The 12,927-nt window shown below is 42.5% G+C and overlaps 1 protein-coding gene and 1 long non-coding RNA gene across 6 annotated transcripts in view; one reads left to right on the top strand and one right to left on the bottom strand.

Annotated features, from left to right (window-relative positions):
- Positions 1 to 1,885: 1,885 nt before the first annotated feature.
- The window catches only part of SHISA9 (shisa family member 9), a 184,359-nt gene continuing 173,317 nt past the window's right edge, over positions 1,886 to 12,927 (top strand). The window contains exons 1-3 of one of the 3 annotated variants that reach the window (XM_057407906.1): positions 1,886 to 2,016; positions 3,052 to 3,648; positions 10,397 to 10,524. In XM_057407906.1, coding sequence (XP_057263889.1) covers positions 3,125 to 3,648; positions 10,397 to 10,524 — 652 coding nt within the window. In that variant the 5' untranslated portion in view covers positions 1,886 to 2,016; positions 3,052 to 3,124. Of the gene's footprint in view, positions 2,017 to 2,168; positions 2,293 to 2,941; positions 3,649 to 10,396; positions 10,525 to 12,927 lie in introns of those variants that run through there. The other 2 variants (XM_057407907.1, XM_057407905.1) reach the window with 2 other exon arrangements.
- LOC130598467 (uncharacterized) overlaps positions 3,776 to 12,927 on the bottom strand; it is a 54,343-nt gene continuing 45,191 nt past the window's right edge. The window contains exons 3-4 of one of the 3 annotated variants that reach the window (XR_008972018.1): positions 4,729 to 4,823; positions 3,776 to 3,956 (exon numbers count right to left, since the gene is read on the bottom strand). This is a non-coding gene — a long non-coding RNA (uncharacterized LOC130598467). Of the gene's footprint in view, positions 4,912 to 12,927 lie in introns of all 3 variants that reach the window. The other 2 variants (XR_008972017.1, XR_008972016.1) reach the window with 2 other exon arrangements.

The raw sequence follows: 12,927 nt of genomic DNA, 5'->3' as shown, positions 1-12,927 counted from the left end.
ATGACACTGTAAGTTCCAGTTGAAACATTTTCTCAATTGTTTCGGAGGCAAAATGCATTCCTTATGGGATAAAACTGCAGAAAAGTAGGTGATTATTACTACCTTAAAGCATTGTCAAAAAGAGAAGTGCTGAAAGCGGAAGGTGATGGTGCTAAACTAGGAAGACTTCCGCATTTTTCAACTCAATAAAGACAACTGAAATACTTTAACAGTTTATTGACTTAGTTGAGAAAATCTTTATAAAATCACACAATGACCCAATATGTGCCTCAGTACTGTGTGTAATATCCATATATCTCAACTAGTGTTCTTGTTTCCATTATTGTACTGAATGTTTTTTTATATTTTGAACACGCAGGTGGCTATGGAGCCATTAAGCCACTAAAGCACTGTCTAGTAAAAAGGGTTTGTGCCCTAGTCTAGAGCAACTCTAGTTCATTATTAGAATTCTAACACATGGTACAGCTAAAGTAACTTCACTGACTAACAGACAAAGAGATCATAACAACTAGAGTAGCTTATGATTAATTAGGGTAACATGATTTATGGATTCAGGGTTCTGTGGGTTTGATCCAAAGTGGTTTTTTTTTTCAAGAAGCTTTAATCACCATCCTGTTTTCACAAAGCACGTGCCACTTACCGTCAGATTCTGAGCACATGGGCCTGAATCCTGCAAACATTAGATTCTAGCTTAAATCCTTTGGGTTCTTTTTGCTGTAGGGAATTCTGGGAAAACCCCAGGAACTCAGTGAAACAAGAAACTTGCACCATAGCTGGTCAGGATTAATAGCCTATAAAATAAATCATTTTTTGATGTTATTATTTCTGCACATGTATAGCACTAATCATGCAAAATATTTAAGCAGCTTTTTTAGCAGTCAGATCAACAGGGAACTTGCATAATCTTAAGCACCTGACAAGACTGGACCTTAACTGTCTGTAGTTGCAATAGTTAGTATGGAACGGATTAATTTTGTGCGGTATTTTCAGCACAAACTGCATCACAAAGTGTTAATAAGTAATAGGAGAGAGAAGCATACACAAATGATGTGATTTCAGAGAAGACTTGAGAGGGGATGTTGATGAGGTGGAGGTTTTAAGAATTAAATATTAAAAAACAAAAAGGCTGGTTTTGGCTGGGATTGATTGATTTTCTTTGCTGAGAAATAAAGGGGCTTTTTAACCTACCTCCTGGACAAAGATGCAAGGCTTAGTGTCAAACTGCTCAGTGGAATCATCACTGTATTTAGAGTTTATTTTTAAGAGAAGGCAGAGGATCTCAATTAGCTAACTACAGCCCTCTCCAGTTCCAAACGTCTGTTTTGCCCTTTGCCTCACCGTTCTGTTTCTTCATCGCTTCAAAACTCCACATGGAGTTGGCCCAAGTTCCTGAAGCACGGTAGTGATACGGCCCCACTGAAGCGCAGGTGATTGGAAGGGCTGTGTGCCATTGCGGAGCTCCGCACACCAGCCCCTCTTCCCAGGGCAACAGTCGCAGCGAGGCCGCAGCGAGGCTATCACAGACGTGCCCAAGGAGAAGGGAAGCTGCTTCAAGCGCCAGCCCACACTGTTAAATCATGCCGTAACGGGTTGATTTCCTACGTTTGGTGGCAGCATAGTATTCAGGATAACGCTATCGCTACTTCGGCAGGTTACTGCCAAACCAAAAGGCAGAGATGAGAGAGTTAAATAACAGTGATGGGGAGTGAATCGCTAAAAAGTCTTTCCCAGAGTCAGTTCTCTGTTTAGGGGAAGTTATTTTAATTCCACGTCTCGCAAAACAAGCCGCAGTCTCTCCGTGTCCTCTGGAGCCAGCCTGCCTGACATGATAACAAGATTTTTAAATAAAAGATGCGCAGGGGCAGCTCATGTTTAGGAGACAAGAACGCGGCTCCGCTCTGAAGCGCTCGGTGCGAGTGACACCGTACCTGTGCGCAGCGCGCCGCTCACGCCCATGGTGTAGCGGAGGGCGGCCCCATGGCCCCCGTTCCGACAGGACCTGCCTTCGCCTTGCAGGTGAGCGGGTCTCCGGGAAGCGCCCGCCCGGGAGAAGGAGCGCTCTATTTATCAGGAGAGCGGCGCCCTGCACTCCTCCCTCAGGGCTGCCACCCCGGCCTGGAGCCCGCGGGGTGAGGGGGCTCTGTGGGGTTTCGTCTCTCCCGCCCCGGTCCGGGAGCGCGCTGGCCACTACCTCCCGTCAGCGCGGCGCGCGCAGGGTGGGCTGAGGAGGCGCTCCCGCGCTTTTGGAGACGCACCTGTGGGGAGCGCCCGGCTGGGCGGGAAGTCTCTTATGTAAGGGATGGCGGGAGCTGCGGTGTGGGGGGAGAGTGGCTGATCAGGAACGCGGTTCGGGGGTCAGGCCGGCGGGACACTCTCTGGTCTCCGGGCACGCAGCCTCCCGCGGGCGCCTCAGAGGCCGGGCCGGGCTCGCCCTCACCCGCACGCTGCCCGCCACCGCGATTTCCCCTTTGGCGGCAGCCGGCTGGTTGCCGCGGCGAGTCCGTCCAGCCTCTCGCGCTCTGCCCGGGCAGCCGTCGCCTTCTGCGGGCTCGCCCGCCTCCAGGAGCGGCTCGGCGGGCACTGTGGCTGGCTTAGGGAGTTGTGTGAGAGAACGCACCGGGATCGGCGGGGGAGCGGAAGGTGGATGCCCCCCGCGCCTGCACGCCGGCACCAGGCAGCGCGGAGAGGCTCCCCGCTTGCTCCTCTCCTGCTTACCGCGCCCTGCAGCGCACTCGCCTCAGCCCTCCCGCCTCGGAGCCCCCTCCACGCCCCTCTCCCTATCGCGCCGCGCAGAGCCCCGCACTCCCTCCGCCACCTCCCCCCCCCCGTACTCCTCCTCCTCCCGCGCGCTCCCTCTCCCGCGCACTCCACAAGTGCCGCGCGCTCGCTCTCCGGAGCGGCGCGGAGCGGCGCCGGGCTGCGGGCTCTGCGCGGGGGCGGTGGCTCCGCCCGGCCCGGCCCGGCCCGGCCCGCGCGGGGCTGTCCGCGGTGCTGAAGGCGAGCGCGGGCTGAGCGGACGCCCGGCCCCTGACGGAGCCTCTTTATGTTCAGCTCCTGGCGCAGCGCAGCATCCAGCAGCTCGAGCGGCGGCGGCGGCACTGCTGAGCCGGGACTGGGAGGCAGAATGGAAGGCTTTATCCGGCTGGTCTTCGGCTACTTGGTGGCGGACCTTCTCACGCTGGTGTGTCGGGCTCAGGAGAAAGCTGGCCAGCAGCTAGGGAGCTTTGTGGTGCTCTCGGGAGGAAACCACTCCAGCCCTGGGGAGCAGCTAGACCCCTCTGAGCCACCTCCTACTCCGGACTTCTGCAGGGGCTACTTTGACGTGATGGGGCAGTGGGACCCCCCCTTTAACTGCAGTTCGGGGGAGTTCATTTTCTGCTGCGGCACTTGTGGCTTCAGGTTTTGCTGCAAGTTCAAGAAGACAAGGCTGGATCAAAGCACCTGCACAAACTATGAGACACCGTTGTGGATGAACACTGGGAAGCCTCCTTCGCGCATAGACGACCCTCTACATGACCCTACCAGGGATAAAACCAACCTCATTGTCTACATCATCTGCGGGGTTGTGGCAGTCATGGTGCTGGTGGGGATCTTCACCAAACTAGGGCTGGAGAAGGCACACAGACCACAGCGGGAGCACATGTCCAGGTAAGGCTGAATGCCAGGCAGCAGGGTCCCCCTCCCCGCTACCTGTCCCCTACCCCCAAAGAGGAGAGCGAAGCCCATTTGTTCCTGCTAAACAAACAACTCTTGCCAGTCAGGCTGCATTCCCCTGCAAGGTGATCAAGAGAGAGACCAACTTCGGCAAGCAGAGCTCCTGTGTTTCCCCAAGCCCAGGTTATCAAAGTACATGCATAATGAGGAGGACTAGAAATAATTGTGGAGTCTGCACAGACAGTAGTCCATTTTTATCTGCAGTGGTTGACCCTCTCCCCAACATGAACCAGCAAGTGTTCCTGAATATACTGTGCATGAATAGGAAAACAAACAAACAAAAAATCCTGAAGCCAGCAACACTGAATTATAGAAAGCCTGATAGGGTCCCTCTTCCAACTGTTTCAAAGCCTGGAAACTGGTTTTGCTTCTCAAGAGAAGGATGTAAACAAATGTCATCTCACCCTCGCTCTCCAGCTGCGAAATGGTTTTGGCAGGACCTTCCCTACTCCCCCAACCCCTGCAAGTGTGTGAGCTATTTGTGAAATTTCTAAGCTGCGAAAATGAGCCAGGGTGGAAGGAAAGAAGGAGACCCAAAAAGGAAAAGATGTTGTAGAATTTCTTAACATTTTTTTTTCAGTACTATTGAAAGGTAAAAAATGGAATATGAAAGTATTGTCTTATCCATGTATGTGTGTGATATACTTTGTCTCCACAGTGTCACAGCTGAGTTATATCAAAGAGAACCTCCCCCACCTACAGTTAGGCATGCTGTGTACTGTCTACTCCAGATGCTGGTTGCCTAGTGGTGGATAGGCAGGTGGGCAACTCGGGACAGAGCCCAGTGGCTTTAACAATATACTCCAAACCCAGATTTTCACAGCAGTTCAAAATCAAGGCATAACACATTTGTCAAGTTTGCAGTCTGTCTGATTCTTTATGCTAATCCCAGGCACATGAAAGTAAAGCAGATGGGGGAAAGGCATTAAAAAAGGCAAACAGCTCCATTAAAGAGTCTAAATAGATTCCAGCATATTGGGCAACTTTAGTGATAAAATGATATTAAAAGGATACCTTCTACTGGACGTGCAGTGTGGCAGAAAGCTTCCTCTTGTCCTGGCTGGTAATGATGTAGTTCACAGTCTTTGAAGCTTAGATGAAGAGTCATCCTCTGAAAGATAGTCTAAGAGATCAAGTCAACACCTGGAGCCTTATTTTTTACTGGTTTCCGCATGACTTTTTGATTAACTGCTTATCCTGAAATGAACAGAGAAAGCCACAAAAATATTCCTGCAAATGCATCTCTAGTTTACTGGCAATTATTTGCTATTTATAAACTGGCTGATATGGATACACTTACTACCAAGGAACAAAGCACATTGCAGAAATTTTAGTCAACACTGTGTGGTTGATACTTCTGCAAAGAGGCATTTTGTTGAGCAAAGTATAATAATCCTTTAGACATTCTGAATATTCTCAACTACTAATTGAGAAAAAGATTACATAGGTCCCAATTTATTTTTAAAATCTTACTTTTAAGCTACAGAGCTTGTTTGGTTCAGCCTCTTCCTGTAGTGTCTTCATACAGGCAAAAAGGCAGGACAGAGTGGAGTTGTGGCCATCCCTGCTTACATACGGCTTTAGTAGATCTGATTTCTCATAGTAGAAGTATTTGCTATCTAAAGTACAGGTGTGCAGTATTCTGTCTTCGTTCATGGAAATAGAATTATAGGGGATTGGAAAATAATACTGAACTCCTTCAGTCATGTATGCATAAAGATTAGGTTTCTGAAGTGGTTCTTGGAAAAGGTTGTCTGTTACCCTGATTACTTAACAGTGTCTGAGATCTTGTACTTTTCTTGCCATGAAAATATTCGAGTCAGGATTATACAGAAACTTGGAAAGTCATGATCACATGGGAAAACAGTCACCCACTCAGTACACATAATAGCTAGTCATGTTCTGAAAAAGCAGTGCTACAGCTTTTTGTTTTTTTAAAGATAAAAGTTCTCTCAGTCCTATTACAGCTGTGGAGAAGACTCACCATTAATTTTAAAAGGAGTATGGTTTTTAATTCCCTTTGGCAATCTAAAAATCTGCTCACTGAGGGAAGAATTGAAGTAATCTCTGTCCTCAAAATGTGTATTCAACTAAAATATTCCATCCTAGCTTATTTTACACTACTAGTGTTCTGAAAAAAAAAAAAGGCTGCATTGCTTAATAAAGAAACAATTTATCTGTTCAAACAGTAAATAGTACCAACAATTAAAATATTATGTAGCCTATATTCATTTTCACTCTTTCAGCACTCATCACTAAAACATAAAAAAAACCCCACCAAACAAAAAAACAAAAAGAACGCTGCTTATGGTTTTTTTTTTTGTTTCTGTACTGAACCTTATTAATAAGCAGAAGTATAAAGCATCCAGAGTGTTAGGTAGGCCAAACCGAAAGTACTAAGTGTTACTCCATTTTGGCAGGCAGCAAGAAACACATGTAGGCTGATTTGTCATCTATTTCCTTAGCTAAGATTGTCTCCTTTCCCTCACTAGCCAACAGCTATATGAAACAATTGGATCGTATTTATTCCTATGAAAAAATTCACCTATGGTGAATACACTGACCTCCCATTTGTTTACTACTATATCAAAACAAACCAAGAACACTGCATTAATTTCCCTGATTTTTTCTCAAATATTTGACAATGGAGAAGATTTGGGGAAATGATTTATTTAAAGAAAACAATCCATAGAGAAAAGTCTCTATTGGGCAAGTCGTTTTAGGAAAAAAGAGTCAAAATTTGTCCTTTCTTGGAGAGCTTGTTACTTCCTTTTGTTTTGAGAAAAAAGGCCAAATGTGGCACTGTTGACATTTTCTCTCTTTGTCAGATCAGCGCTTTTCAGTAAAACTCTCACTGTTGGCATGGAACTGTAAATCTGGAAGATGAAAATGGAGAGGGAAGTACAGTATTAACTCTAAAGGGCATATTTCACTTTAGACATCATATATTAATGTTTTCTTTATATCATTCTCATTTTTAAATTTGTTACTTGACATTAAATGGAGATAAATATTCCCTTCAGCTATGGTGTCCAAGAACTAAGCTGTAATAGGAGTAGCCAAACAGACTAACTCTTCCTTTATCCTCCTGCTTTCTAAGAGAGTAAGGGTATATTAGAATAAGATGGTGTATGTTAACAGATATGGCAAAGTGAACAAATGTGGCAGTATTGTGCCTAAAAGGAAACAGAAATGATCTGCCTCCCGAAACAGATCTAGAAAGATATTAGGCACGTGAGAGCAGCATGTTTTTGCTGCTTAAGGGTACATTAGTGGCACTTTCAAGTTCCGTCAGCTAAAATGAAGTACTCTCTCTCAAAAATGTGTAGAAAAGGGGAAAGCTTTCTGCTGTTTCATGAAGGAGATTTTTCTGCAAATAAACCCACACCTTAGTCTTCTTTCCTAATCCTTGTGGAGAATGTGCAAACAAACCAGGAACTGAAAGGCCAAGGTTTACAATCATGCTCTTACGCTATAGCTCATGGTCTTTTGAAGCAGTGCTTCTGACACTATGTTAGCAACCTTCCAAATATTTTGAACCATCTGAGCTCTTCTTTCTTCTTTTCCAATGTGCTGGGCTCACAAGTCTTCTGTTGATCATTAAAAAGGCATGTACCTGGGGCCAAAAACAGTCCGACTTGCCAAAATTGTGAATCCTACATGTGAAATTATTTCCCTTACGAGGTTTGACCCAGTTTTGGAGGCAAAATATAACAAGTGACCTTTTATGAAATAACCTATGCTTCAGCTTCTTCAAGCTTGTACCCATAAGGGAAACACCTGGCTCCACATGCTTTGTAACACCTGAAAATAGTATTACATAGCCAAAGAGAAAAAATTTATAGCAAGAGAAATGCTGAAGTTTGTGATACCTGGATAGTTCTGGTCCATGAACTCCTTAGTAGGTAATGTTTCTCCACTTCGGTAATAGTGCAATCAGTATCAGTACACAGGACCCAGTGATTTAGCTACCTGATTAGAAGGTTATCTTGTATTATACATTTCCTTAAAAAATCATTCAGTATAGCAAAGGTGTAGAAAAGACCCTTTATGTATATATAATTTTTCAGTGCAATTCACTCTAACAGTTTCTTCAGGTAGTAAGATCTATATGATGATATTCAGGTGAGCCAAATGCATAAAGGTATTATAACAGCCTGTTGGCCTACGTGGAATTTTTCAAAGCAAAGATCTATTCAAGGATTTCACCATGTACTGGGGCACAAACCTCCCTTTTTCATTATATGGGCAAATCCCTAAAAGAAAAAAATACAGCTACAGCATTTCCTTTGTACTTCAGTGATACAAGCTGCTATACATTTTTAACTCTCCCTGACATCAGTGGAAGATAAGGACAAGCTCTTTGTTATATGAGCTATTCAGCCCTGAGGAGAGTATACAACTTTGACTAACACAGTATAAACATAGGTACTGTGTTGTTAAAAATAGAACTTGAGGGCGAGTAGTTCCTTTTTTCTTAATACAGTGGGAGCTGGACAGCTAATAACTTAAAACCTCTTTGAAAAAGGCCACCCTAAAATGGTAGAAAACTCAGTTGGCATTTTCACAGACAAGCAGTTGTTAATCTGCTTTCATACGGGGTGTTATGTAAAGTCTACAGTGAACAATATTTAAATAAAGGACAATGAAAGTGTTTCTGAAAACCTGTTCTCACAAAGTTGGGAAATACTAATCCATGTATTACGAGATCTCACAGTTTTAACTCCCACACTGAAGTTAGGAACTTTCATTTGCCTTTCTTCCTTTCCCAGAAATGTGTCCAGCTGCCTCTGGAATTAGAATGAATACTGATGTCAAGAAGTTTCTTTGTATAAAGACATATGTGCATAAATTGAGGAGATATTAACGGTTTTGGTCCCCCCTTATTTTAAACTATGTTTTGCAATATAATGCTTTCCTTTCTCCCCATTTTCCTACATACCTTTGTGAGATCTCTTCAATCGAATTTTTATTATTCTGCTATGTAGGCCAGCTCTGCTATTTCTGCTGTATAAGCATTACTTCAAATGGGAGCATTCCTCTGATAGCATTAATCATTTGGTTACTGTCTTCTGACCTTTTACAGTATCAACAGAGTATTCTGTAACATGTTGATCACAACTGTAACTAATAATTTAATTACATAATGCTAGCCATAAACACAATGAAACATCAGTCTTATTCAGCTGTGTACCAAAGCAATGTTCCTGCAATCTGAAGCAAGATCCAGTTCAGGATTCCTCTCTGTCACTTAAATGAAGCTACTTTTTAATATTTAAAAGCACAGTGCTTCCTGATCAAGAAATCATCATGTCACAGAAGTAGGGTGGAGGAGATAGATGGCACTTGCCATGGCTTTCACCAGTGAATGTGCTTGGTTTTATTTATTTATTAATGTATAAACTAGTCTTTCTTGATGCAGTATCTAGGACACTGTATATAATTTTGCAGAAAATTAAACTAAACTGGGCACAGTGCCCAGAAAATAAATCCATTCCCTTAAAAACAAAAACTCTGAAGACACTGGTAACACACACCACAGGCTTCCTTTGCCTAAGGCAACAGTTTCTGCAGGTGGGCCAGCTCTTCTGTATGGCACAGTAATTCATCAGGTAGCTATGTGGCATGTACCTAAGGGTTAATCCTGCTCCTACAGAAGTCAATGGTAAAACTCCATAGCCCAGAATCACAGACAAGAGTTAGATGTTGTCATGCTGAGTTTTGGAGCTTAAAACTTAGTCACCAACTCTGGATCCACAGGGCTTATACAGATGTGTGCTCTTAAATGTCTGACGAATAATGGACTTGCACTCAGTAGGACACTTGGCAGTGAGATTAGTCCTTAGAAAATACACCAAAGCAGGACGATTCTGTCTCAGATATAGCTGATGCCTGCAGCTCTGCAGAAAAAGTCCACAACCAGTACCAGGTTGGGCCTGGCCTAACTTAGGAATCCTTTTGCTTGCCCCCTCTTTGCTAGCATAAAGCTTTTATCCTGTTTCTGAACTGGCTTCAAAGCAGCAAGGAGTGTGCCTGTGCAAGCTTTGCTCCATCTTAGTGACTAGGAGACTCACAGGAGTTAGGAAAGCCATTTTTCATCTCCCTTGTGGATGGGAAAAGCTTAAATCCTTGCCTATTCAATTTCTACGTGAAAATCTTGTGACCTTTCACTTTTGCTGACATTTTTTATTAATTTGACAACAGCCAAGACCACTGCATTGCGTGGAGCTCCGTGCAAACGCATGTGTAAATATTTGCTTTGTCAGGCCCTGCTGGTAATCCAGGTTGAAGAGAACTTGTTTGTGAAAACTAGTTTCACAAACAGGGAGTAGGTGCTGAGGCACCCAACTTAAACAACATGGCAGCGTCACTAAGCACATGCAATGGCAGAACTTTGCAAGTCTCAACAAGCTTAAATTATGCTCCTACAAAGCTAAGACAGCTAAAGAACTTAATGTGTTTCTGTGTACTACTGCTAGCACACTGTCTACAACAACCTAAAAAGAGCCTCAAGTGCTAAGTCTCACAATGAATCTGATTCCCTGATTTTGCTGTGAATGGAGCTGATTTCTCCAGTAGACATTATGATGGATGGCATCCCTAACTAAAAACACCCTTACAATATATTGATAATGCCTTAAAGATTTTGCAGTATCGGTCTGATTTTGTTGTTGCTTTCTAGGGCTCTTGCTGATGTTATGCGACCTCAAGGCCCTTGTACAACAGATCATATGGAAAGAGATCTAAACATTGTAGTACATGTGCAACATTATGAAAACATGGAGACGAGGCCTCCGCCAAATAATTTACGTAAGTTGCATTTTAACTTTATTAAAATCTGGAATGTTGGCACTAAAATGGGCATTATGAAAAAAATAGTGCTGGATGTCAAATGAAGATCGATAGGACATGGGTTTTCACAAATTAGAAATAGTCCTTACTTCAGAATCAGAAATATTTAGGTTATCCTAGTGCAAACAGTATAACACTGAGAGAAAGCCATTTTGAATAGAAAAATTAGTTGTTATATTTATTTTTAATTAGTTGTCTTGGTTGACTAATACTGGTTTGCTGGTTTTGTCTCCTTCTACTTGTTGGTTTTGCAGTTCATCAAGCTATGCCTTATGACATGGTTTGTTATACCAAAATACAAACCTTGCTTGCAGCAAGGTTTCACAATATGTTTCCTAGGGCTGTAACATCCAGTAAGAAAGGGGTCTTGCTAGGCTGTTATACTATTTCCACTAGGAATAGAGTTCAGTACTTTCCCAGAGAGCATCAAGTTGTATGTGGTTTTCACTTTCACTTTTTTTTTCCTAATGGAAAGGTGAGAGGAAAATCATTATTTTAAGTTTTAACTAATATTTTCATTCTGTATCTGCTATTACATGTTTATGTTATTGAAGGCAAGGAAAAAGTGTACCTTGGAGCTTGGAGAGGAAATATGGTGACATTTCAAGTGGTTCTGAAGTCTAGGCAACTTATTTCTCAGTCTTGTGTTAGACCACAGTACACATCTTTCTCATGCTCAGTTAATTTTAGCTTTTGTGATGAGCAGTTCCACTGCAATTTTAGTTTGGATATGTATTTGTGTTTTATATCCACCCATATCTTAAATACACATGCATATATAAATACATATGCATGCTTACAAATTATAGATAATATATTTACAAATTCAATTTCAATATATTTATAAAAGAAAAGGGTATAATTCAGGAAGGTTTACATTGTTAGAAGTGGATGGCTTTATTCTGTGCTGTAAATCAATGCAGATGTGCATTTTGCTGCAAATATACTTTTGCTGCATTGGTATTTGGATTTTGATACATTTGAAGTATATGCACTAGTCTTTTCCTTATCTTTCTGTAAATATAGAAAGCAGAAAATTTGCTTGTATTTGGACAAAGAATGAGTTTTATTTGGACTGCAGTCTGCAGTATTGAAAGATTTTACTGCTTTGTTTTGGGGGAAGGGTATAAAAACAATATGAGGAAGAACAGGTTCATACATTGCATGCACTCCTGATAACTTGTTTTGCGGTAGAGGCTGACTGTGATTTCTTATGCACACTGTTACAGAGCAATATGAGTGAATTAAAGCTGTGACCTCTAATAAGGATACCATACATAGTGAAGTGTGATACCTAATCCATCTGCGCTGCTCTCCAGCAAAGTACTTCCACCTGGGCCTGTGCAGTCTTACACTGCAGTGGTGGAGTGCATACATACTGCAGCATTATATCCCTAATTGTATAAAAACACACCACTTCTGGAGGAAAACTTATGCTTCTCTCTCAATCAAAGGTGCTCTAGCCCTCTGGAGCTGAGGTGGTGGACTTCTGAAGGTTTAAGGAGGATGAGAATATGCAGAATATCTCTCTGCACTGTGTATTAACTTTTTGCTGATCTCCGGATCCTTCCTGTGACTATCTTTTCAAGAAAGTGGGAGTGAAGTTAGGGTACAATTTATTTTCCTCTCCTGTGAAATGTTTATGCAGAGTCCCAATTAATGAAGGAGTCAGAAAATAAAGAGATTTTTACTGCACTGATTGTATCTAGATCTTAGTAATTACCACAGAGATCTTTTGCTTAATGCTCTTTGTATACTATAATGTAACATATCAGGTCTTTAGACTCATTGTTTCTTAGATTCTAATTCAGATTTAAGCTTCTTATACTCTTGCATATAAACACAATTCATACAGTTACTGCAAGGACTAAAAAGATAAATTTAATAGTATCTCAGGATCTTGGCTTGTGATGACCCCAGATATCCATACCACCTCTGTCTCAGAATTTGGCCTTCTGGCACAGATGAGAGAATTCTATGTGAAACAGCCCTTGCACCAATGCAAATTACAGTATAGACGTACTACTGCTACCTTGGATCTAATAACTTATCTTAATAACTTTGGATCTAATAACAGTATCTTAATAACTGGGTAATGAATAGGGTGAGTCCCAAGACTGCTTCACATGCAGCTCAGGAATTCCTGCTACAGATGCAAACCTCAGAAGCAAGCAGCTATGATGGTAACTCTTTCAGTTTTTAATCAACTTTATGGATTAAGTCAATCAGTTTAGATTGTTCAATGCAGACCTTCAAGTGGTAAAATTGCTCAAGGCATTCTATAACCAGTATTACATACATTCACTTCATAGCAAGTACATCATTATTCTGTATTTGTTGCCATAATATTCCCTCATAAAC

Source organism: Pezoporus wallicus, unplaced genomic scaffold (genome assembly GCF_028554395.1).
Source record: "Pezoporus wallicus isolate ANWC-B61680 ecotype Strahan unplaced genomic scaffold, APGP_CSIRO_Pwel_v1 contig_4012, whole genome shotgun sequence".
Classification (NCBI taxonomy): Eukaryota; Metazoa; Chordata; class Aves; order Psittaciformes; family Psittacidae; genus Pezoporus; species Pezoporus wallicus.
Note: the sequence above shows the minus strand (reverse complement) of the source record. Positions and strands in the feature narration are given on the sequence as shown.